This window comes from Silurus aristotelis (assembly GCF_946808225.1).
Source record: "Silurus aristotelis genome assembly, chromosome: 20".
NCBI classification, from domain to species: domain Eukaryota; kingdom Metazoa; phylum Chordata; class Actinopteri; order Siluriformes; family Siluridae; genus Silurus; species Silurus aristotelis.
Window position 1 is genome coordinate 13061754 of NC_139593.1, and position 27344 is coordinate 13089097.

At 36.4% G+C, this 27344-nt stretch overlaps 1 protein-coding gene across 2 annotated transcripts in view; it reads left to right on the forward strand.

The window, feature by feature from the left end:
• Positions 1–27344, forward strand: part of LOC310715726 (vang-like protein 1) — a 78680-nt gene that overhangs the window by 18503 nt on the left and 32833 nt on the right. For both annotated transcript variants that reach the window (XM_083522388.1, XM_083522387.1), the window contains exons 2-3: positions 11844–12115; positions 22525–22654. In XM_083522388.1, coding sequence (XP_083378514.1) covers positions 12045–12115; positions 22525–22654 — 201 coding nt within the window. In that variant the 5' untranslated portion in view covers positions 11844–12044. The remainder of the gene's footprint in view (positions 1–11843; positions 12116–22524; positions 22655–27344) is intronic.

The window sequence follows — 27344 nt, forward strand, 5'->3', positions numbered from 1 at the left end:
GTCACTTTTTACACACCTGTCAGAAACACATGGTTCATCAATATGGACTTACTGAGTGATGAGCCATTCCGCGTTCTGTTATTTGACTATAGACCACGTTTTTGTCGATGGTAACTACACATACATTACACAGATTTTTTAAACCAGTAGAAAAATTTGATTGTTAAATACGTACATATTTTGCTACATAACTATTAGGCTTGTATTGATTTTTTTCCCCCAGAAATCAGTGTAGAAGAGAACAAGCATTTCCCCTCTTCTGCTTGAATGAAAAAACAGTGGCAGATACTAATATTGCCAGCTGTACAGTTTGAAACTGTGGCAGTCTTGGAAACTCAGCTGGATGGTGGATGTTTTTAAGCGATTCTGCGCTAGCTTGAGAAATACAACGATAAAAAAGCTATTAAAAAAACAGCAAAACTTGATTTACAGTCGAAGTCTAATGTTCACATAGGCAACATTTTCTTAATGTTCACCCATGATCTTAAAAAGAAAAGTAAAAAAAAGACTAAATTATTCTGTAATGGTTAATAGTTGAAAGCTCTGTTGTTAAAATTTCCGGGTCACTTTTTGTTTTGCATTTGAACCGTAAATACATGATATGTAAGGATGGCAATATTGTTATATAAACAGCGGATCCTCCGCATTTGGCACATGTTTTTATGCTGGATGCCCTTCCTAACGCAACCCTCCCCATTTATCCGGGCTTGGGAGTGGCTGGGGTTGGTTTCCTGAACGGGGACCGAACCCGGGCCGCAGCGATGAGAGTACCGCATCCTAACCACTAGACCACCAGGGAACCTATGGCAATATCGTTATATCACAAACACAAACCCTGAAAATAATTTCTAGCTTACCACATTCTCTGATTTATGATTTTTTTTAAATAAATATAGTTACCTAGCTGTAAATACATGTTTAATGTTGGATAAGTTAAACACACATGACTAGATTTGTCTTTACATCCTCTATTCAGCTTGAAAGAAAGTGTGGAAGCCTGCAAGATAAGAGAAAGGGGCGTGGCTTACAGGAAGGCTTCTCAGTGGCTCAAATGTCTCGATTTATTGGAGAAAATAATGGCGGTTCTTGTTCTTTGGTGTATTTTTGATTGATAACTTGTACAAGTACAGGATGTTTTTGTGCAACGCTCCTTTGACCAGACTGGGAATTTATTATATAATCAGCAATAAACGTTGTTGATTATAGTGGCTGTGTTGTCAAGTGACAAGGGTGACAATATTGTTAGATAATTCGAGTCTAATCCCAACAATCACTGCCCTCTCACCAAATACGCTAACTTATGAACCTAGGTTTGGTGCAAGCAACAGTAAAGAATGAAGCCTGTAAGATCAATGAGACACGGATTACCATGACAACCATGCTGTAAACAGTCTAATAGAGCAAGGAGTATGGGAGCAATATGATGCAAATTATTATCATAATTAACATAATTTTCCCACTAAAGAGCATAATTAAGCTCCTCAACAACTCGCCATGGAAAAACACATTTCCCAGGCCTGTACATGAGAAAATAAAGCTCTGTGTTTCTGACCTGCGGCTGTTCAGAGTGGCTGAGACCAGTGTAATGGGAATCGATATGATCTATCAGAGAGATTTGCTGAAGCGGGAGGCAGAGTGGCAGAATGAATCCACCAATCTCTCCTCCACACATTAACTACTACAGCATCATATCCAACAAGTCACGTTACAGGGAAACGCAATGCACAGGCTTTCCAGACACAGACGGCGCAAATTTGGAAAGCGTTCTTTGTTATGTCTGTGTTGATAGCAATCTCTGTTAGTCTCTCTTTTACAGATGCACTGAGCCACAAATGTAAATACAGCAAAAAGTAAATCAACAAGCTGCCGGTGCTGGAGATACGATACTGTCAGCCTCAAATATTTCATCTGTATCATGTAATGAAAGAGCAGCAAGTTCAAATCCTAAGAATAATTCAATCATAAATATTATTAGACTTTGAAAAGGACAGAGAGCTTTAAAGTGTAAAAAAAAAATAAAAAAGAAATGCCACCAGAAAATGATAATGAATTTTTGTCTAAAAATCTAATAAATAGTAACAATGACAGTAAGAAGATACTATCAGATTTAAAATATATATATATAGACATAATAAAAATGTGAAAAAATTAAGTAATAAAATACTTTAAATAAAAAAAAATTAGGAATTAAAGCTAGTTTAAATTTTATATATATATATATATATATATATATATATATATATATATATATATATATATATATATATATATATATATATATATATACATACAGTATCTCACAAAAGTGAGTACACCCCTCACATTTTAGTGTCTCTTCTCAAGGGACAATACTATAGAAATAAAACTTGAATATATTTTAAAGTAGTCAATGTGCAACTTGTACAGCAGTACAGATTTACTGTCCTCTAAAAATAACTCAACATACAGCCATTATTGTCTAAATAACTAATAACAAATTTGAGTTTGGCATCACTTTAAGTGAACACATTTAAAACTGTGTCCAAATTGACAATATTTTGTGTGAGCAGCAGTGTTATCCTGCACTGCCTCAATCCTCCTGGGCATGAATTCACCAGAGCTGCACAGGTTGTTGCTGGGATCCTCTTTCACTCCTCCATAATGACATCACGTCGCTGCTGGATGTTAGACACATGGAGCTTCTGCACCTTTTGATTTAGGTGCTCAATAAGGTTCCGGTCTGGAGACTGTAGTTTCTCAGTGACAACCAAAAGGGCAGTCTCTGTGGAATGTGGTGCTTTGAAGCCAGACTGATTGGGCTCTTGGAGGTTGTTCTCTGAGAGATAGACACACAGCTGGTTAAAAACAGTGCATTCCAGAGTTTTAGAAAGAAAAGACAAAAGTGATACTGGTCTGTGTTGTTGATGGTTCCAGAGCAAGTTTCTTCAAGATAGGAATACTCTCGCTCACTTAAAGGTAGTTAGATGCTGAGGATCCATTGATGATTGTGGTGATGATTGAGCATAGTGGGATTGGATCCAGCAAGCGGGTGGTGGAATTGCAAGATTGGATTACGTGCAGCACCGCTTCTGGGGAGGGAGTTGAAGGTCTGGCAGATTTCCTCAATCTTCTTATCGTAGGGAGGTTGAAGCAGGTGGAGCAGGACGGTCGAGTAGTGAAGAAAAGATACTGTGGAGCTTACGAGGATTTTCTGATATAAGATTTTCTGAACCATAAGATTCGTATGTGTTTTTTGAACATCCCATTTCCACATTTAGTCTCCATTTTCTGTTATAAGAATCTCCACTCTTGTGGGAAGATGTTCCACTAGATTGTAGAGTGTACTTGTTGAAATTTGTGTGCATTCATGTAGATATGGCCTGCATGTAGATTCGGGTCCAGCTGTTTAAAAGGCAGCACATTCAGTTAGAATGGTGATCAGACTGACTTGAACTACCAATGGATTAAACACACACCTTTCAGCCAATCAGAATAGAGTATTCAGATGTACCATGGTAAAAAAATGTCATGCAACTTTTCTCAGGCTTTGAAGTAAATAGGATTTCAGGGTTTTTTTTTCAGTCACCTTTACAGTGTTACCAGTGTTTTCTTTCTCTCACACACACTTTCACTTTTCACCCATTCTCTTTCTTTTTCCTTCCCTTCCCTTCCTGCACTTTCTCAAAGTCTTGCTCTGTTGGACAAATTAGCAAACACAAGGAAATTCACAAGCCACGTCTTTTTTAATAACCTAATCCTCGACTTTTGTCTCTGCGTGAGGGATATCATCTTACCAAATATTTGTTCTGTGAATCAAGAGAGAAAAAATGTAAAAATACAATGGTAGCAATTGTCATAGCACCGATAATTAGCAACACGAGCTAGGCTCATTATATTGGCAAATACAAAATGGCCGTAGCATCTGCTATCCTCTTATCAGTGGTGTCAGATTCTCCTGTTAAAATATCAGGAGCCACATGGTGCTGCAGTAATGAAGGAGTAATAACCCACTCATTTGTTTTTGTGAATGCAGTGTTATCAGATTAAGCAGCTGTTATTTATAGCATGAGGAGAGAATAGAACTGTTGTTGTCCCCCCAAACATAATGCGTTTACAAGGACCATGTGGTATCTTTTAAAAAATGTGCATACCAGTGATTTCAGTCAGAACAGTGTGCTGGTGGAGAATTCAGGCTGTTTCTTACAAATGATGCTGTTGTCTGTTTAAAAAACAACAACCTGAGATAATATTTTGGTTCAACGTGTTTATTTAAATCAAGCGTCAGCCAGCAAGGATACTATGAGTAAAGAATACAGGCTGATGTTTAAGAGGTGGATAGACACCTTAAAGCACTTTTCAATTTTCATTCAAAGATTCAGCGCAAAAATCTAGAAATAAATATAATGTTAAAAATGTTAAATAAAATCCAGTGCAAAACATCTCAAATTCAATTCAGTGCTAAAATCATTAATAAATTTAGTGCTAAAATGTTATAATTAAATCCAGTGCAAAAATTCTATAACAAAATCTAGAGCAAAAATCCCATAATAAAATTCAGCGCTAAATATCTATAATTAAATTCAGTGCTAAAATCTATAATTAAATCCAGTGCAACAATTCTACTGATAAATCCAGTCCGAAAATTCGATAACTAAATGTAGTGCAATAATATAATATTTACTTCAGTGCTAAAATTAGTAATTATCTACAGTGCTAAAATATATAATTAAATCCAATTCAATATATATATATATATATATATATATATATATATATATATATATATATATATATATATATATATATATATATATATATATATATATATAATTTAATTCAGTGCTAAATATCTATAATTAAATCCAGTGCAACAATTCTATAACTAAATGTAGTGCAATAATATAATATTAACTTCAGTGCTAAAATAATTAAATTCAGCGCTAAATATCTATAATTACATTCAGTGCTAAATATCTATAATTAAATCCAGTGCAACAATTCTATGACTAAATGTAGTGCAATAATTTAATATTAACTTCAGTGCTTAAATCTATAATTATATCCAGTGCAAAAAATCTACAATTATAATCATATACTTTTAAAAATCTATAATGAAATACTTAAAAAAAAATCGTTAATGATATACTTTTAAAAATATATAATTGCATTTAGTGCAAAAATATATAAATAAATCAATTCAGATTTCATCGTACCATCCAACCCTATTCAATGCATAACAGTAAGGAAGATCATAATACACTGTAATAATACAAATGCCTTCATGTTAACTAATGTTAATCGTCAGTATATGCTATAAAAAATTATATTTTCTCTCTCTGTGTGTGTGTGTGTGTGTGTGTGTGTGTGTGTGTGTGTGTGTGTGTGTGTTTGTGTGTGTGTGTGTGATATTTCCGTAGTTGTGAAGTTTGTTGTGTACTATCTCTTCAGGAATGCAGTTATTTTAAGCTCAGACTGTAGAGCAAAGGTGTTGTGTGTGTGTGTGTGTGTGTGTGTGTGTGTGTGTGTGTGTGTGCGCACTTAGTAGTGCTGCTCTCTCTTTCTGTCTCTCTCTCTCTCTCTCTCTTTCTCTCTCTCTCTCTCTCGCTCCCTCTTTCACACACACACCTTAGTAAAATATTACCACACACACACACACACACACACACACACACACACACACACACACACACACACACACACACACACACACACACAAACGTTCACATTGCAGTTTATAAACAAGGCTCAGCTTGTCAGTTCCTGCCTGAACCCTTAATATTTAGGTTTAGATCTCCACATGGAAAGCTGGTTTGCACGTTTCAGTCCCTTCTGCTTTCGATCTTTCCTTCATCTCTTTATAAACAGAAAGTCATTAAAGGCCTTTAAACTCACAGCTGAGCATCTTGAAAAACACCACAGGCCCCTTTGTACGTTTAATTTAAACTGGGTGGTCTGTGGGTTTCCTTTTTGTATGATAATAACGATCATAAAACACACCACAGAGAAGTGGGGTTGTTTCTCGCCACCTCAATCCTACATAGACACACACACATGCACCTCTTGTGGAAAATTGGGCACCTGCGTCACAGACTCTTTCACAATTCAGCAATAATAATGAACATTCCAGCTAGCAATTATAACTATGTCTATTCAGGAAGAGTCTGAGTTCAGTGAATCAACAAGAAATGAAAGAGAAAAAAAGCTGAAATTGTGTGGAGTTATGAAGAAAATTCAAATGGTCTTAACAAATGAGTGACAGATGATCGAACTTCGCACATGAATGCTGTCTGATTAGGATGAATCAAAGTTTAACATCGAAGCCATTAAAAACAATCTGTTCAGAATGAAGCATCTATGAGGAAGTATGTGTTGCCATTGTAGTGTGACTTGGTTCCTGGCTTATATCTGGAGGTTTCAGTGAGATCTGTCACTCTCTCTGTATGTCAGTGACATGATGCTAAGGCATCCAGGTTGATAAGTTGATGCTGTAAAAGTGCTCCTATAGTATTCGTCCCATTCTGGCAATGGTAGATTTTTGTCATAATGTGACCCTGTGCATCATGCTCTATTCATGCTGCCTTTCCAAATACAATGTTATGATTTTCATGTAAAAAGTTAATATTCTGTAAACAGTAAACAGGTGAAAGCCATACTGAGAGATTATTCTCAAGCATCTGGCCAAAATGCATTAAAAAGGTGAAGACGCTGCCATCTAATAGATTATTTTAATGCTAATGTATGGAATAGACATATTTGTCATATCAGTGTTTTGGTTTCTGTGTATGTTGCGTTCATTTGTTATTTGTTTTAAAAATGAAAACAATATAAAGGCTTTTCCTGGCTCGAAATGTAAAATATTTGAAACATTTATAACTTCTTATAATTTTTTTTATTTGATTTAATTGGGTTTGTGATTCTCTTAAATGACTTTTAAAATAACTGGTCATCAGCACATAATATTAATCAGAGACACCAAGGAACTAGCTTGGACAGGTCTGAGATGGGAGACATGGAAGGCAGGGTGAATCCGTTGGGCATTTTTGAGTCGAATAACATTCGGGTAAATGACCTTAGAGATGGGGAAGGGTCCCAGAAATCGTAGGGCAAGCTTATGGCATACGGCCTACGGTAGATTCCGAGAAGATAGCCATACCCTTTGGCTAATCTGGTAGCAGAGCACAGGGTGGCTCCTATGGTTGGCCCAGCGGGCAAAGCTCCGGGAGGCCTTAAGGAGAGCTGTGCGAGCCTTCTCCCAACCATGCCGGCAGCGTCGAAACAGGGATAACACTCAACTTCTTCTGTGATAAATAAAGGTGGCTGGTAGACTGTCTAAAAGGGGATATTCCTGTGGCAGTGGTGGAAAGGGAGTTATGAGCATACTCCACCCACAGCAGCTTGGAAGAACAGGAGGAGGCATCTTTGGAACACAGGACACAGAGTCCGGTCTATAATTCCTGGTTGAGCCTCTACATCTGGCCATTAGTTTGGGGCTGGAAACCAGAGGAGAGGCTGACACAAGGTGCCCAGAAGGGCAAAAGTGCTTCTTTCAAAAGTTGGCAATTAAGTGTATTCCAACTAAAGTAATCCCACCAGACAGTCCTTGAGGTTCTTGTGGCTACAAAGTTATATCCTTCTGGACAGTGGGCCACCAGAATTATGGAAGCTAACTTAGTAAAGACTATCCCCCTGAAGCAGCTTGAATGCCCTATCCATAAGGGGAAGCAGATAATGGTTGTTGATAGTAAAGGCGTTGAGTCCCCCGTAGTCAATGCACGGGTGTAGGGTCTTATTCTCCTTCTCCACAAAATGCACCCAGCTGGGGAGGAAGAAGGACGGATGAGGCCCGCAGGGAGGGACTCTTAAATATACTGCGCCATGGCTTTTCTTTTGGGTTCCGACAGGTGATACCGCCACCAATGTGGGGGTGAAGTTTCCGGTAACAGGTCAGTGGCACAGTTGTAGGGGCCGATGGGGAGGCAAGGATGAGGCCCTAACCTTGCTAAACACTGCCCTTAGTTCGTGATAGGCGGGCATACTCTGTTACCGAGCGACTGCAATTGGAAGCAGAGAGCAGTGACTGAGCTACGGCCTTCCGGGGTGGTGCATGAATCAAATACCTTGCTGATCTCCCTGGAGAAGCTAGTGAAGGAAAGCAGTTGGAAGACTAATTTTCACACCCTGTGGTAGCCCAGTGCCGGTCCTTTTTCAGATAACAGAAAAATTACGTAGGCCAGCGTTTGGGTTCTCTTGGGAGCGATGGCGCGAAGAGAGGGCCCTGTGGAGTCGTCGGCAGAGACGGTGGAGGTGGCGGGATGGGTGTAGCAGCTGTTGCTGCAGCGAGAGGGTGTTCCAAGTGCTCCACCAGAGATCCCTGGGATCTATAGCTCGCCAGATTGTTCTGTCAGTAAATGACAGGCTGAAGGACCCAAATACAGGACATAGACTCATGTATGCATCAAACTGTCTTTAATGAAGGCATGGAGCAGAGTAAAACCGACTGTCAGAAATATTTTAAACACCTCACTTAAAAATCTGAGGACAATATAACAAATAATCCAAAAACCAAACCTCGTGTCAGGGTGGGGCAGAGAAAGAACACAGTTCGGGAAAACAGTTCTTGTATCTGAAAGCCAGAAAACAGAGCAGGAGAGAAGCAGCAATATGAGTCTGAGGGGAAGCGAAAGTTCGGAAAAAAAAGAGATATTAAAAAAACAAGTAAAGTTTCCACAAGGAGAAAAATGGCTGGAAGGTCTCAAACAAAACGGGAATCCGAAGAGACAATCTGGCAAAGGAGTAGAGGAGCCGGCGTTTATTTATACTTGACGAAGATGGCCTCCACGCTGGTTGCTCGATGCTGCCGCAACAGAAGCGGAAGTGAGATTTCCAGAAGCACACACGCCGCTGGCTGACACATATGTAGGATTCATATAATTTTATATATTGTGTAACACCATTCATGATAGATTAAAGTAGAACATAATACATGAGATACCTGATGGTGAGTTATAGAATTAGTTACTATGTGAAAATAGTGTTACATATATTTTAATGTAGAATTTGCCCATAGGACTTTTCTACACTGATACACTTCTAGAGAATAATTTTAGAGGTCAGTCTTGTGCTTATCTTAGGCATCTTTGCTGTTGGATGTAGATCCACCAAATGCATATGAATATACATGTACATTACATGTATATGTAAATGCAGGGGAATGAAATTATTTAAGCTTTTCTTAGAATAGAAGCTAACAATTCAAATAAGATATATTCAAAATGCTATGAGATATCTATTATTGTTTCAAAATACTCTTACATAACATGAATGTAATGGATCCGAAACCAACCTGATCAAATTATATTCACTATTCCCGATTTGCTGCCGGCCTTACAGCTGAAAAAACAAAACACACAAAAAAAAAAACAATAAAACTCTAATTTCAGCAATACTGACTCAGTGACAAGGAAAATTAGCATGAAGCGATTTGAAGATTTTACAAGGTAAGATGTTTTCTATATTTATAAATGATTTACACTTTAACATCAGCTATTTTATTTATTTACATCATTGGTTAGCTTTAATAAAAATCTTAATTTTGCCTTGACTGCAGTTTTGGGCGAATTAACTTAAATAAAAAGTATAAATATACATATAAAAAAAAAAAATATATTTTAAATACATTTTCTCATTATTAGATGCACTGTTGACTCACTACGTGCGTAATGTTTTACAGATTATGTGTTTGTTTTTTAAACTGCTTTGTCATCTCGAGGTACATTTTATTTTGCTAATATGCTAACTCAAACAAACATGAATGCTTTCCAAATGTAAAAGATATACTGTCGCCTTTATGCATCATATTTAAGCAAATTGCCAAAATGTTGGACAAGCCCACTTAATCGATTGTATATAAAAGTTATCCACATTAAAAGGTTTGATTTCATATTAAAACAAATTGTGTTCATGATGTAAAACATCCCTTTTTTATCCATTTTTCATTACAAAAAAATCTAACTATTATCTATTTTTACAAATTCAAAGACCTAATTTGTGTTACACCATTGCACATTTCTGCATTTTAGACTCTGGTTTGGGACAATCACTAAATTACAGTATGTTTTTTCCTTTTTAAATTCTTTTTTTTATTATACTTAACTTGTGGGTTTTTTTGTAAAAGGGTTGATGTCTTTGTTTTTTTTTCTTTGTTTTTTTTTAATACTTTACTTAGATATGTGAGATTTGGGAGTGACATTATTCCAAAATTTTGTACACCAGTTTAGGACAATAAAGCAAATGCAGTGTTTCAAGTTCCAGATCAGGGAAAAGTGCAAATTGATTACCAGACCATGCAATGATGTCACAATATTACTTTGAATATGTGAAAATATCATGTTTATCTGTTGCAATGTTTAAGTTTTGTTGCATTATGTTTAATGCTAGATTTGGTTTCTTGTTGATCCCTGGTACTTGTTGGCACACAGGTTTTACATTTTTTTTTAAAGCAATTGTGAACCAACAATAAATGCTTGAAAATTAAACATGTTTTTGACCATTTATTTAATGTGTTTGATGTGTGTGTGTGTGTGTGTGTGTGTGGGTGTGTGTGTGTGTGTCTGTGTCTGTGTCTGTGTCTGTGTATTATAAATACAAGGACAAACATCTTTTACTCATATATGAACTTGTATTTTATACACATTTATGTGTCATACTGTATATATGTGTATTTGGGAAAATATTTTACATATGTAAAAACGGTCTAAAATATATTTCTATAACTGTAAAATCCAAATGTAAACATATACACAAGGTATGTGCTTTGCATATATTGCTATATATCAGATTTCTGTATGGGGCACTTGCCAAAGTCACACGGATGTTATTTTATTTTAAAATTATGATGAATCCTTACATGATGAAGATTGTAGTTTTTGCTTACCGTGCTGATGTTGTGCCTTCATCTGTGACACCAGTGTGTTTTCATTTCGTGTGCTCGTGCATCACAGTGGTACTTCAATGCGACACAAGCTTCGCTTTGCATAAATTCCAGGTTACAGTTTTCTTTGTTGCGTTTAATATAAAATGCTCCCATGCCTGGATGATTTGGGATGCACGCTTTTTCATGCTGTTGTTTGACCTGTACTGTCCGCCATGTTTGCTAGTGGCTGTGTTATCTTGCTGTCACACTAACCTGTAATGTGAGCAGCCCAAATATTCGATAGTAGATTAGCGAAATTATTCTTTGACAACGAATTTCATTATAAATAAATAAATAACTTGACTGACCTTTAGCTGAATCTAAATCACTAAATAAGATTAGACAGATTGGATATAATGCTCCTTTTCCCAGATCTGCAAATCTGGGAAGAACATTTAGCATTCTTGTTTCAACCTCAATATAACATACTTGAATATTTGATTTGATTTGTGTGTATTAGTTGTAACTCATTAAATATAAAAGAAAGTATTTGCTTTCCATGGTCTAATTCTTAAAGACAAAAGGAACAAGAATGGTTAAATTGTGAAAATGGCTGTTGGATAACTTCATTTTTTACTGTTCTACAGTTTTGGAGCTTGCAACACAGTAGTATTATTTTCCTTTGAATTGGGGGATTGATCTTATTTACTGTATGTATTTATTGATGGAGGTGTGTTTACAAAACGCAGTGTTCTGATTTGCCAAATTTATTTACTGGTAGATCACCCACTTTGGGTTCCTTGGGTTCCTTGTTCCTTTTATGTAATGTAATTTTTATGATGTCAGATATAATCACGTTTAATGCGCTCGCGATTAGAAAAATATAAATTTCATATTCTATTGTTAGCTTGTTCACATTTTTATTTTTATTTAATTTGAATTGTCATTTCAGATTGATGTTTGATGGCTGGGAGCCTAGAGGCTCACATCCAAGATTGACACTCGACAGCGCACGCTCGACACCAATCTCCTGAGTGAGTTCCACCTACTGCCAGATAAAAACACCAACAAGCCCTTGCTACACCTGCCCACCACCAAGCCGAACAACATACAAAACGCCTTCAGCCAATCGCTGGGGCAGGAACGTGTTACCATGGACACCGAGTCCACCTACTCCGGCTACTCGTACCACTCAGGACGGTCGAGAGGATCCCACAGGCACGGGTAAGAAATTAATGCAATCAGATAAAGAAGCTGTTTACTTCATTTGGACTCACTATTTAAACATGTCTCATCATCATGACTAAACAGTTCGAGTTTTTTTGTGAATGTGGAAGCTTCCTACAGGTAATGAAGTTGTAAATGTGTATTTTCTTTTCAAAATGGAAAATCAATTCAAAGCCCAGTTCCAGAAATGTTGGGACTGCAAATTAAATGTTAATAATATAATTAAAAAATATAGAAATGTTAATTTAGGACTAATAGCTATATAGCAAGGTGATTTATAGGATACAAGGAGCCTCTAAGAAAGGTCAAGTCCTTTAGGAGAGAGTTCTGTATAAATCATGACATGAATTTGCCAAGAGACGAGTCAGCGAATTATCCTGAATTTTTAAAATAGCTTTCCCAAAGGCATTAGGATTTTGTGCATTTTACCCTCTGCAGTGAATCCAGTCATATTAGTGTGGTTGAAAGATTGAAAAACACTAATGAATGTACGTCATTACTGATTTTTTTAATTGCACTGCCTTAGAAGGTTTCTGTAATAAATATCATGGTACAGCATTGTGAATATGTGAATACACCTATGTGAATCAGAAGCCATACATCAGCTTCTGTGTGCTTGGTCTAATCTGAGACACATAGCAGCACAGGGCTAGAGTGAAAACTATTGCTGCCATGTTATCTTGGGTCATACAAGAAAATTAACCTGAAAAAACTGTTATCAGCATCAGGTACAAAAGCCAGCCTGGTACCAGACCTGGATCTGGTATTTAGGTGTGTCAGTGCCTATGGATTGGGGAACCTACACATCTGTGAGGGCTGAAGCTGTTGGTGAAACATACAGTATGCTGCCATTCAGATGCTGTCATATCCAGGAGGATGACGGCAAATCGCTTTCTGCTTGCGAAACTTAACAGCGATGTTACTATGATTTAAACATATATAACTATCCCATTTTTGCAGTGTTACAGTTAAAATAAGTGTATAGGGTAATCCCCAAATTGCGATGATACAATCGTAACTTAAAAGTACCATAAGTCGAGACATGGGCTAGCCCACCTAGAAGTCTTAAAGAATGGTGATCGGTATGGGGTAGTATACTAGGTTAGTATAGATTGAAGACCTACCTCTTCCTGAAACACTTAAATTAGCACTTTCCAAGTTTGCTTTGTAGAATTCAAGAGTTATATTTATATTAAGTTTGTATTTTTGCGTACCAGTGTAGATTCATTCATTGCTAGAGACTCAAAGCACTTTTGTACGTCGCTCTGGATAAGGGCGTCTGCTTAATGCCGCAAATGTAAATGTATACTGTAATTTAGTAAAACAGAGCAATTTACACTACGGTACTGTATAAACCTTACAGTATATATGTATGTGGCAAACAGGGTGTGAAAGAAAGATTTTAGTTTTTGGTGACATCGATAAAAAGAAGGGCGACGAGAGCTAAAGTTGGGCTTTGAAACACCAAAAACACAGGAAAAAATACACGCTTTAATACCAAGACAACTAAGCTCTGTCGATCGTCCCAACGTAGCGTACTGTGGGAAAAATCATTTAAATGTGGTAGGAACAATTTAAAATATTTTACTATTTATTTCACTGTCATCATCATAAGGTCAAAAAATCAATTTAAACCATCGTAACTCTGAGACCTACCTGTATATTAAATGGGAAAAAAAAGGTTTTATATAAACTGTATAGGTTTGGGTGATGATATAATTATATACTAATGGGCATGTATACGCATTATATAAAAAACACCACATGAAAATCTTTCAACTATGAAGATTTTAAACATATTTTCACTCAAGACGTATAATACTATTCTTGCAAAGCACTGGATCATGGTCTTTGAATGTCTCTTTTCTTTTCTCCGCCTTTTGTTCTTCCCTGCTGTTCGGCGGGTTAGTTTTCTTTGGGCTATTTACCTTTCAGTGGGTAAATTGTTCTGACTGACAGCTTTGGGAAGTCAGTAGTAGACAGGTGTTGAAGTAATGTGGATACTAATCCTTCCTTTTTTGTATCACTCTGCTCTCTCTCTCTCTCTTTCCCTCTGGGGTCAGTACACCTCTATCTCCATGTCTTTTCTGTCTTTATCCTTGCACTGGCACTTGCACTGCCTTTTAGGCTTTGGAGGCTCGGGGAGATGAATATTTTTTCTCTCTCTCCTTCAAAATGTATTCACCAGATCCCTCTTTGCATTTCCTTGAAGACATTTGCTTTTCCTCAGCAATGGGCAAATCATGAATTTCTTTGCTATGCCACCAGGCAGGTAAAAGCTCCAATGTGCTTCCCAGACTTGTGGTTTGGTTGGCAGCAAAATGACAGGAAGTGGTAGCTAATGCAATATTATAACATGGTGATTTAGCTGGTTAGTTAAGTGCAATGCAGATATAAGAAATAAGCTTATAGTTGTGGTATTAAGTGTCTAATGGAATGTTCTCAGGTTTGTAAGTGTTCCCGCATGTTTTGGATTCGGAGAATATTGACTGTCCCTGCACACTAATTATTCCACATAGTAAAAAAAATGTTTTACAGACAACCATCTCACACATCAGCTAATATATGTGTGGTGCAGCAGGCCATGGAATTCAGAGCAAATAACCTATGCTAAAATTATGCAATCAAGGTGATTCACACGAGTGAAACCCAGTGAGAACCAAATACAAGAGTGACTTGTGAGGGGTTTTTTTACTAGCTGAAAAATACCTGCTTGTGCCCTGGGTGAGAATGTAAAGGACACATTTGTAAAAGGGAACAGTTAGAATAACCTCCAAACTTTTGGGAAGATGTTCCACTAGATTTTGGAGCGTGTTTGTAGAGATTTTTGAGCAGTCAGCCACCAAAGGCATTAGTAAAGTCAGCTACTGATGTAGGGTGAGGAGGTCTGGGGTAAACTCTATAGCAGGCCACTCAACATCTTCCAATTCAACTAATGTAAATACTTTGGTATTTACCAAAACACTTTGGTAATACTTTGTTAGGAACCGCATATGCCTGAAAATGTCATGTCTCCCAATGCTTTTGTCCATATGTCTCTCAATCTCAGTCTAAACTGAGTTTTTTTATTTGATCCAAGTTTTCGGCCAAGCCCAGATCTCAGGGTTTGAAGATATAAGCAGAACTCAGTATGTTTTTTAGTGTTGTTTCTATCATTAAAAGCTCTTCATCATATAATGTGACATAAAAGACGTTATTACAGACTGCTATAGTAGTAAGAAATCCATATAGACTATCAACAACAGTAGAACACACACACACACACATATATATATATATATATCTTTTACCATGCTGGCTGTGAGAACAAAAAAAAATCCCGCTCTGTACAAGACCAAACACAGAATCACTTCAGGGTACTTTTTAAACCTGAAGTTATGAGGTACAGTTGAATATCCGAGCAGCTTATAAATCAGTGTTTGTTTAAAACGAGTTATCCTGGTTTCACCAAGGTGATCGCGAACAACCCCGAGCATTTCAATGACAAATAATTTACTACCTGACCAGAGTCATAAATGCTTTAGTGTGTTATGCGTTGGCATTCTGTGATGCAGCTTTTTAAAGAGTGAGACTTTTTTGATTCGATGCGGAAATAGTTGAAATTGTAGCTGAGACGAGCTGAGTGCTGTTGAAAACTCAAATCTGATTGTTATGGAAGGTGGGCTTTTATTTTTCGGCTAGCAGCACAGGCAGTTTGGGAAGTAACAAACATTAATAACATTATTACAGTATTAATGCGCTTGTGATATTGTATTGCTTTCATATTAACTTGATGCATTGTTGATCACAGAGGCACTTTTAAACTATAATCATTAATGAAATTCTTCAGAAAGCATGCTGTGTTGACTTGTCATGTCTTGTGATCACAGGCCGGTATTATGTTTCGAAAAACAAATGAAACTCTAGTTGCGGTTTGCTAAATATAAGCACGCCCATAGTTAGGTCATTTTGTCCTTTATACTAATGAGGTTCAGGGTCCTGCTAGCTAGCTTGTGTGAAAAATTGGAGCTTTCTGATTTGCCTAATCCTAATTATACGCTTCCCAGAACGAATGAAATATCCCAGTGTCAAAGGCACTAATCTTTCAGGGGCAAAGGGGAGCTTAAAAGTTACACAAACCCGTCTCGCTGGATGGCTGGAAAGATGGCTGGAAAGAAGGACGGCTTCTTTGTAACGGGAAAAAATGCAATGCATAGTGTTGGTGTGTAAGCCTTGCGTTTCTACACGCCTTCTCTTCTATCTGTAATTGCTTTAATTGTCTGACATGTTCGAAAATTTGCCAAGGCAGTTCATCACCTGCACCACAGTCTTTTAGAAACTGTTTACTGTCACGTTCGAGAAGAATTTCAGGTGCTTTTTTGTATAGGAACGAATCAATTATTTGCAGCTTTTGAAATGAAACGTTGATCATTAGGTTGAGTTCTGCCCTATAGTGAACCGGGCCGTATTTTTATATATTCTTAGGTTGTTATAATAGTGTTATCGCAGTACTATGCATAACGCATAGAATTTACCCCGTAATCCTTCTCAGAGATCAGCATGTGCAGGTAGTAATAGAGGCAATAAGAAGCTCTTAACTCTGCAGCAACACAGTAATTTAGTTGAACACTGAGATTCGGCGAGATCAGAACCGCCCGCTCTTTCATTTCCGAGCATTAGCTTGCTTACAATAAGCCTCAGGCATTGTTGGCCTTTTTAGCTAACGGGCAGATCTCTTGGAACAAACTAGTAGTTTTCTTGCTGAAATGCTCAAGTTGGCATGAAAAAAAAAAAAGGAGATTTATGATTTTCTTTTCACTCGACTCCTGGATATGAGTGGAGTTTTATTCACAGTGCTGGCCCAGCGTGAGGGAAAAGCTGGCAGAAGCCCCAAATCCCCACAGGAAACACGTCTACTTTGCTCTAATACCTGTATTTGGAAGCAACACTGGAAGTCAAATGCCATTAATCAAGCCTTACAGCGTCTCCTACTGAATCCAAAATGAGCTAGCTGCTTTCAAGTGCTAATTTATCTGCCACTGTAGCCATCAAGCGACGGCCGGCTTTGGTGCTTGGCGAGGAAAAAATCGATGTAAATGAGCCCAGTAGACTGGATATGTTTTAACACATTCTTAACACTTTTTTTTTTTTCCCCATATGGGATTCCCAGTGTCCTTCATGAATCCCAAGAACTCCAATATAATTGTACAATTTCCACGCTGAAGCGGAAAATTAGTAGAAAAAGAAACAGACACTATAAAAAGTTTGACATTTGTATGTGCTGTATTGAGATTTAGGGAGTTTAATTGTTAAAGGATTCATGTTCATGTTCATAAACATTAGTAAATATGTTTTATATTAATTGGAACAACATAGCATTCTATTCCTGAACTGGAATAGAATCAAACAGGACACATTCTAATGCTTTATATCATTTGTTTGAGAGCTTTTAAGGTTTGGATGAATTGAAAGCAATTCTATTCGAAGTCGCAGTCACTATAAGAACTATAAGAAACCTATAATAGACCTAAACATTAGCTTGATAATGGTGAGTCCCGGGGTCCTATTTCACATTATACATTAGTAAAGGCTTAAACTGTCCCTAAAGATTCAGCCTTAATCTGAAAAGGTTTATGTATTGAAGCCTGTTTTGAGAAGCTGAAAGACCAACATTTGTCCAATTCTGGAATATTACCTGTGTTGTTTTGATAATTATAATCACTACATTGAAACTGATGCTTGTCATGCGTTACTCATCTTGTCTAATCTGTTTTTGGGTTGAGGTGAGTCACTTGGATCACTATAATGTGGTTACGTCCCAGTAAAATAGAAGCATAATTTCTTTTTAGTCACTCACTTTATGTAGGAAAAGGTTTTGGCTTTTGGTCCTCTGAAGTAATAGAAGAGTCTTTCTGTAAACCATCAATAGTGACATGGTATGTTTTAAGAACAGCGGTCTCTAACCTTTTTTGCGCCACGGACCGGTTAAATGTTGGACAATATTTTCACGGGCCGCCCTTTAAGATGTGGCGGATAAATACAACAAAATAAAATGATACGATCGGCATAAAAAACGGTATTTTCTAATTATAATAATAATCGTGAATCTACTGTGTTGTTTTTTGTTCATTTTGCTAGCTTGGGGGTTTCAATTTAGCGGTAATGTATTATGTTACCGGCCGGAGCAGCCCCTTTAAGAAAGTAAGGCAAGCATCTTGACATGCATCAAGAGTGAGTCATAGACAGATGTGGAGGAGAGAATCCGGTAATTTTCCGAAATAAAACATTGTTTAGAATCAGATAATAAATAAAACGGAAATAATGTAAGTTAGGTATTCTTTCTGTGCGGCCCGGTATCAGTTGACCCACGAACCAGTGCCGGTCTGTGGCCCGGGGGTTGGGACCACTGTTTAAGAACAATAGGCCAAGTGGTGAAATTCCAGAGGAGCCCCCTTTGAGGTTTCTTAGTATGAACCTGGAACACCTGCATGTTTTTTTTTTTAACTTTCACTCTTTTCGTTTAATGATTTTAAAATGGCAGAGTGCAAAAGATTTCTGGCTTCGCTCAGGTAGGGGTGTGGAACATTTAACACTCAGGAGACATAACATGTTTATTAGGGCGTTTCCACCAGTTCTAGTTATAACAGGTGCCCTGAATCAAAACAGCACAGGCAGAGCAGTTTATCATGAGCACTTTCATAATCTCATCCAGAGTGTAAAGCAAAAACTTTTTCAGGAAATATAAAGGCAAAGCTCTAAAGCCAAAACTTCAATGGTTGGCATATTGATTACGAGTTGAGGTTAATTCTATAGTATATATTTTGTAATATATTGTTTCAATTCTCAAATCTAATTGGCCAGAAGGGTTTGATTCATTTTCTTTAACAGCAGCTCTGACAGTGGGTCCAGCTGTGAGGTTTATATTATTGATCCCATTCTAACACTCTATGTTATTTTTTACATGGGAATTACTAATTTAGTGTAGTTTTCTGAAGGTAAATGGACAGTTTTTTGGAAGGGGTCTCCTGTGTCACCTGTGTCAGGGAACTTTGTAGCAATCAGAGCTGAAGAACTTCTAACACAGCAAAGTCTTCACAGTGAAGTATTGTGCTTTTTTTTAAGAAAAGTGCTTTTGTGCTTTTGTCTCACAGAAAAGTGTGTAGTGGAGAAGCGATAAGGCAATGATATGATCTGATGTTATTGGGAAATAATCAGTCTTAGGTGTGTGGTTGTGGTGGTGGTGGCGGTGGTGGTTTGGTCTTAACAGAAACTCTTTTATTGTGCATAAGGGTACATTATGCCATCACCTAGCCCAGCATTTGGATGGATTCCTACCTATAAACTTAGATGATATAATGGGACATAAAAAGTCTACACAAATTAAAATTGCAGGTTTTGGTGAAAATAAAACCAACATAAATCAGGTCAAGTTTTTTTTTTCCACAGTGTAAAATTACAACATATAAAAATGACCTGAAAAACAATCAAAAACTTTTTAGGGTTGTTGCACATGTTTGAACACCCCATCAACTAATAATTGGATGGAATTGTTTTTGATTATATGACACCACTCAGTCTTTTTGGGTCTGTCACAGTAGGACATCTTGACTTAGCAAGATCTTCCTACTGCTTTAGGTTATCTCACAGAGCTACGTTTTCTGGATTGGTCATTCAGAAACAGAAACATCTTTTTGGATTTTGGGTGTTATTTTTGGGTAATACATCTGCTCAAAGGTGAATTTCCTTTCCAGCTTTAGCTTCCTAGCAGATGACTTTGCACCAGAATCAAATGATATTTGTAGCCATTCATGATTCACTCCACTTTTAAAAAATGCCTCAGGAATGGCTGAAGAATAGCTGCCCAAATGCATGATGCTGGAATTGGTTTTGTCAGACACATTTTACCACATGGTTTGGTTTTTTTTTAACACATTTTAGTGATGATTAAATAAGCTACAAGCTATATGATTATTTTTAGGTAATCGTTTGGTTAACTGGATCATATTCACATTATACAGATTATAAAATGTATGCAATTAGATATTTTACCTTTTTTCCATTGTTCTTTCCAAAATATTTAGAATTGGTTTTCACAATTCTTATATGTTGTAATTCAACATTAAGGGTGGAAAGTTTCTGACATGATTTATAGTGATTTCCTTATTTTTCACACAAACCTATTATATTACCATTATTCTTCAAAGATCTATTCTATTATGGCAAATAACTTATTAAGGACTTGAGAAAAAAAAAACATTGGAGATAAAATAGTTGCAGCTGTATGATGGTTATGAATGGGGCCTTGGCCCAGTGTACCTCACAGTCAGCACACTTCCTGTTTTCAATATCCATGTGCACATTATGCATCTTACTTAGGGAATGGATGAATTTGAAGTTCTGTGCTGGGGAAAGGGAAGCGGGCGATGGAAATCACAACATTTAAAAGCACAGAGTAAGCAGGATATCCCCTATATACCTTGTTTATTTTTAGGGTTTATATAAAGCAGCCTCAGAATGCTTCCTCACTGTGGGGATTTTCATATTTGTCGTCGTTTTTTTCTATTCTCAGATCAGTCCAACACTCGAGAACGTTTCATTTTGCAAGATTATGCGCCACCACATTATGCAACAAGAAACAAAATGTCCTGACAAGTCCAGCGTCAGACAGGGTTGTGTGAAATTGTCCATTGTTTTCAAAACTGGTAAAAAAATGGTCTGTGGGGAAACACAGTTCTGTGTGTAGTTCAATGGCCTAACCACAGCATTGAGGCAAATAAGTTAATGATTTTTAGTATTCGAATTACTTGAGTTGCTCGAGGAATCGTTTCAGCCCTAGGTGTTTGAGTTCCAGACAGCTAGAACCAGTGACGCCATTTTGTTCTGATCTCCCTCGGTCATCAAGAATCGTGCATTTTGATCTTTGGAATGAATTTTACCCAAAGCTCTTGAGCCACTTCGCCATGATTTGGTGTTACATAATTGGTTGTTCGGATAATTGATTGAAAGAAAAAAAAACAGGCCAGTGGGTGGACCAAACAAATGAGTGAAAATTTGAAAAGAAATGTTTCAACTAGTTTGGCTCCTTTATTGGCTGGTTTGAACAGCTGCTAGCTTTCTGTGTTTCGGTGTCTGTGTGTTTGAACTGATACAGTAAGTGAGTAAATAAATAAATAAATAAATAAATACATACATACATACATATAAAAAGACAACCACTGAGAGATTATGGCTGCGTTGGCTCCCTGAATAGTTTACATTCTTTCTATCATGGCTAAACTATGCAGTGTTTGTGTGGGAATGAAAAAAGACACCGCATGCTATGACAAAGAATCCAATGAAAACCAGACAGCTCTAAACGCTGCTTCAGCCCTTTCGCCATCGTTCCAGTCGCCTTTCTCTATTCACTACAGCGTGATTTCCTCCCAGCCACATCGCCTACACTAAGCATCCACGAAATACGTTAACGTTTCTAACAACAAACGCCTCCTTTTATAACGGCACTGATGATAATTATGTAATCTTACTGCAGTCGACAATTCCAGCAAGTGAACACCGAACAATCACGGCCTTCCGGATTCGTCAGTACGGAATTCAGACCCGCTGTACCATTTTTTACAGAATATGCATTTAATAAAGCACAACAACCAACATGGCTTCTGGTCTTAACATTTTTTTGTATCTGGCTTTACTAACACGCTTGTGGAAAATGTCTCCACAAACATACTCCAAAATCTAGTGGAACATCTTCCTAAATGAATGGAGGTTATTATAACAGCAAATAGGGGCCTAAATGTGTAAACAGGAAAAAAGATGATTTTCAAAAAAGCTGATGTTCTTATAATCTGGTGTCCTCAAAGGTTTGTCCATATTTTGTTCTGTTTACTACCATTTAAGTTTACATTTTCCTCCAGTGAGCAAGAAGGTTCATCAGTTTGTCAGAAAAAGAAACAAGTCACTCTCATGTTTTTAGTTTGTTTGTCACTGCTTAAACTTCACACCGGTGTGAAGCACCTTGATTGCATCAATATATAGAATTTTGCACAACCTGCTGCACCACATACATCAAGGTGTGGGTTTACTAAGAAGATTATTTAGTGTGTACAGTCAGTCATTTTCAGATTGAACCTCCTAACTCATTAGGTGTCCACAATCATTTGTCCAGAAAGTGTAAACTGTGAAGGTTTCCAACCAGTGAGAATCAACCAGTGAGCTCACAAATTAGGGATAAACTTTCTATTATACGGAGCAAACTTTTAAGCACTAAACTTCTACATTCTTTTATTCAACTTTATAACCGCTTTATCTCTGAACAGCTGCTTTGAGATAATGTCCATCGTTAAAAGCGCTATACAAATACCAATGAATATCCTTAACCATTAAATAGATTCACGCATTGTCACACGTTCACATTTTCTTTTTCTTTTCAGGGAGCGCAGCAGAGACCGACACAAGTCTCGCAGTAAAGACAGCAGTCGCTCGGAGAAGTCCGTCACTATCAACGCTCCTCCTGCAGAGCCCCTGCTGGGAGACCAGTCTATGCGAGGAGATGAGACACAGGTAAGCTATACAGTAATCACTGTGGATTTATACCTACAGTCCACATGTTGTACATCAGGGAACTAAAGAAACAAGTTGTTAGATTTACAGTTGTTTATATATAATAGGTGTGTATTGTGTATATTACTATCACAGAATGCCTATCACTTTTCTGTTGTTTTGAGTGGTTTTAAAATCTAGCTTTTAAATGTGAAGTCGAATGCGAGTCATTTAAAAGAGCAGTATTGAGACGCCAAATGTACAGTGCTCCCCTTTACACTTCACTAATGTTTCAGTTTTTGTGGTTTTTTTTTTTTTTTTTTTTTTTTTTTTTTGCAATAATGCAAACGCAAACAGCATCATTGTATTTTAGATCCTCGTGTAAGTTAAATAGTAAATATAAATAAAACACAGTTTCAGGACAATGCTGAGATTAAGCTGTTATATTTTTGGGACTTGAGCTTAAAGACAGACTGAGACTGATTCAGAAAAGGCATGAAGAAAATTTGGTATTTGGCATAAGGGTATAATTTTGTGATTTGTTTTTGTCTCAAACGAGGGAATGAGTATGTGAAGGGAAGCACGAGAGAGCCAAGTGTTCTTTTTTACTTTTTTTCCCAACTTCTTAGATAATTAGTACTGCTCATATAGTTATAATTAGAATCATTACAGGCACAGAGGATTCAGTAGGGTAATGTCACGGCCATCATGTCTTTAACCCTCAACCCCTCCTCTTTCCTCTGTCAGTCCTACTCTCACTCTCACTCTCTCTCATTCTCTCTGTCTCTCTCTGTCTCTCTCTCTCTCTCTGACCTCATTTGCCTTAGCTGCTTGAGTTTTTAAGGTAGTAAGCATACATGCAGTGTAATACTGATGTGTCACTTACTGAGAGTAAATGAATATTTACATCGCTGTGGTGTCTCTGTTTCACACTCAATGTACAGGCTGTAAATAAGTGATAGAGGTCACGCTTCCTCAGTTTGTTTCTTTGTTGGCTTTTAAGTGTTTTTGTAGGTATTTTTTCTTAATTCATTCATTCATTCAATTTGTTGATTCATCCAATCAGCTGCTTGTAGTTTACAAGCTAATACACCTGCTAGTAATAATACTAATACTAATACACCTACTACTAATACTAATACACCTACTACTGATACTAATACACCTACTACTAATACTAATACACCTACTACTAATACTAATACTACTACTACTAATACTAATACACCAACTACTACTAATACTACTAATAATAATAATACTAATACACCTACTACTAATACTAATACACCTACTACTGATACTAATACACCTACTACTAATACTAATACACCTACTACTAATACTAATACACCTACTACTAATACTAATACACCTACTACTGATACTAATACACCTACTACTAATACTAATACACCTACTACTAATACTAATACACCTACTACTGATACTAATACACCTACTACTAATACTAATACACCTACTACTAATACTAATACTACTACTACTAATACTAATACACCAACTACTACTAATACTACTAATAATAATAATACTAATACACCTACTACTAATACTAATACACCTACTACTGATACTAATACACCTACTACTAATACTAATACACCTACTACTAATACTAATACTACTACTACTAATACTAATACACCAACTACTACTAATACTACTAATAATAATAATACTAATACACCTACTACTAATACTAATACACCTACTACTAATACTAATAGTACTACTACTAATACTGATACACCAACTACTACTAATACTACTACTAATAATAATACTAATACACCTACTACTAATACCAATACACCTACTACCAATACCAATACACCTACTACTACTAATATCAATACACTACTACTAATACTAATACACCTACTACTACTACTAATACTTATTCACTACTACTACTACTAATACTAATACACCTAATACTACTACTACTAATACTAGTACTAATACACCTACTACTACTAATATTAATACACTACTACTAATACTAATACACCTACTACTACTACTAATACTTATTCACTACTACTACTACTAATACTAATACACCTAATACTACTACTACTAATACTAGTACTAATACACCTACTACTAATACCAATACCAATACACCTACTACTACTAATATTAATACACTACTACTAATACTAATACACCTACTACTACTACTACTACTAAAACTAATTCACTACTACTACTACTAATACTAATACACCTAATACTACTACTACTAATACTAGTACTAATACACCTACTACTAATACCAATACCAATACACCTACTACTACTAATATTAATACACTACTACTAATACTAATACACCTACTACTACTACTACTACTAATACTAATTCACTACTACTACTACTAATACTAATACACCTAATACTACTACTACTAATACTAGTACTAATACACCTACTACTACTACTAATACACATACTACTACTAATACTAATACTACTAATACTAATACATATACACCTACTACTAATACTAGTACTAGTACACCTACTACTACTACTAATACACCTACTACTACTAATACTAATACACCTACTACTAATACTAGTACTAAAACACCTACTACTACTACTAATACACCTACTACTACTACTAATACACATACTACTACTAATACTAATACTACTAATACTAATACTTATACACCTACTACTAATACTAGTACTAGTACACCTACTACTACTACTAATACACCTACTACTACTAATACTAATACACCTACTACTAATACTAGTACTAATACACCTACTACTAATACTAATACACCTACTACTAATACTAATACTAATATACCTAATACTGCTACTAACACTATTAACCCTACTGCTACTACTAATACTAATATACCTACTACTGCTACTAACACTACTAACCCTACTGCTACTACTAATACCACTACTACTTGTAATAATAATACTGATAATAATTATGTGGAGAGTCAGAAGTGCCTGTAGTAATGCAATGCACATTCACTGTCATGTCCTCATATTGAACAGCTCTAGTATGTGTATTTGTATTAATAATGACGGTCTGTAGCTTGTGTGTGTGTGTGTGTGTGTGTGTGTGTGTGTGTGTGTGTGTGTGTGTGTGTGTGTGTGTGTGTTTGTGTGTGTGTGTGTGTGTGTGTGTGTGTGTGTGTGTGTGCGCGTGTGTGTGTGCGTGTGCGTGCACAGCTGTAGGTCTTCAGCCTGGGACTTGCTCCAAATCTCAAGACACAGGCCATTCAATATTCAATGAATCCTGGTGCTAGATTATTATTTAATTCTATATTGTATATATGAATGCCAAGCAATGCTTGCTTTTAACTTTTATTATATTCATGTTTCTTTACACACACACACACACACACACACACACACACACACACACACACACACACACACACACACAACCTTTTTTTTCCCATTTAAACGGTTTTTTCCACATTTTTTGAAGTTGAACAGAAAAAACGGAAAAAATAAGAAAAAAGTAAGCCACCGTTCTGTTAAAATATGAGTGAGGTTCTGGGAAAGTGTCAAATTTTGAGGAACATATTTTGTCCAATTTCTACAGTTTGTTTTAAAAACTATAAGATCAGACTGATGGAAAGTTTGATGTCTTTTAAATTTGTATCGTGTATGTTTTTTTTTTTTTTTTAGAGAAAACAAATTTTACAATTTGTACAATTTATCTACAAAAATCACAAGCAGTGTGTGTGTGTGTGTGAGTGTGTGTGTGTGTGTGTGTGTGTGTGTGTGTGTGTGTGTGTGTTTGTGTGTGTGTGCACGCATGCCTGTTTTTAAGTCAGCCAGTACACCACTAGAACTTGTATTGTTGACTTAATAAGGATGTCTGCAGACATGAGTCATTCTAGGATGATCATCTGTAAGCAGCAGCTGTTTGTGTAATTCATAGATAATGTCCTGATAGAATTCTGGAAAAAAGAGTTCATATGAGTAAGACGTCTGACGCGTTGGTGTTTGTAACTGAATGTATGAATTATAAGCTCACCGGCAACACCTGTACACATACACATACACATTCAGGTCATGATTTGTGTTCACATTAAAGAACAGAGAGGAGAAAATGGGATTTTAGAGAGTGTGTTAGTGCTTAATGGGTTGGTTTGAGTATTTCAGAGAATGCAGCCTCTGGAGAATAATAGATATAAGGACTGGTTTCTTCGTTTGTTGATGCGGAGGTCAGAAGAGAATGGCCAGCCTGGTTTAACCTGAAAGCATGGTGGATCATGGTTTATAATGATAAAGTATATATATATATATATATATATATATATATATATATATATATATATATATATATATATATATATATATATATATATATATATATATATATATATATATATATAGCCTAGGAAATCTTAAACAATGGTGATCAGTATGGGGTAGTATGCTATAATTACTAATTTAACAAATTACAGTACATACAGTTTGTTGAACAATAATATTTTTACAAATTACAGTACATAATTAAGTAAAGCAGCAATTTATAGTACCTTACAGTGTAAACGACGAGCCCTGGTATATAGTAACAAAAAAGTTACATTTCACATGAAAGTAGCACAAACGTATTTTCTCAGTCTTGAAATCATTTATAGTTTGTAAAGTATAAACTAAGCAGAATTTCTTCATCCTCAGTTTGTGATA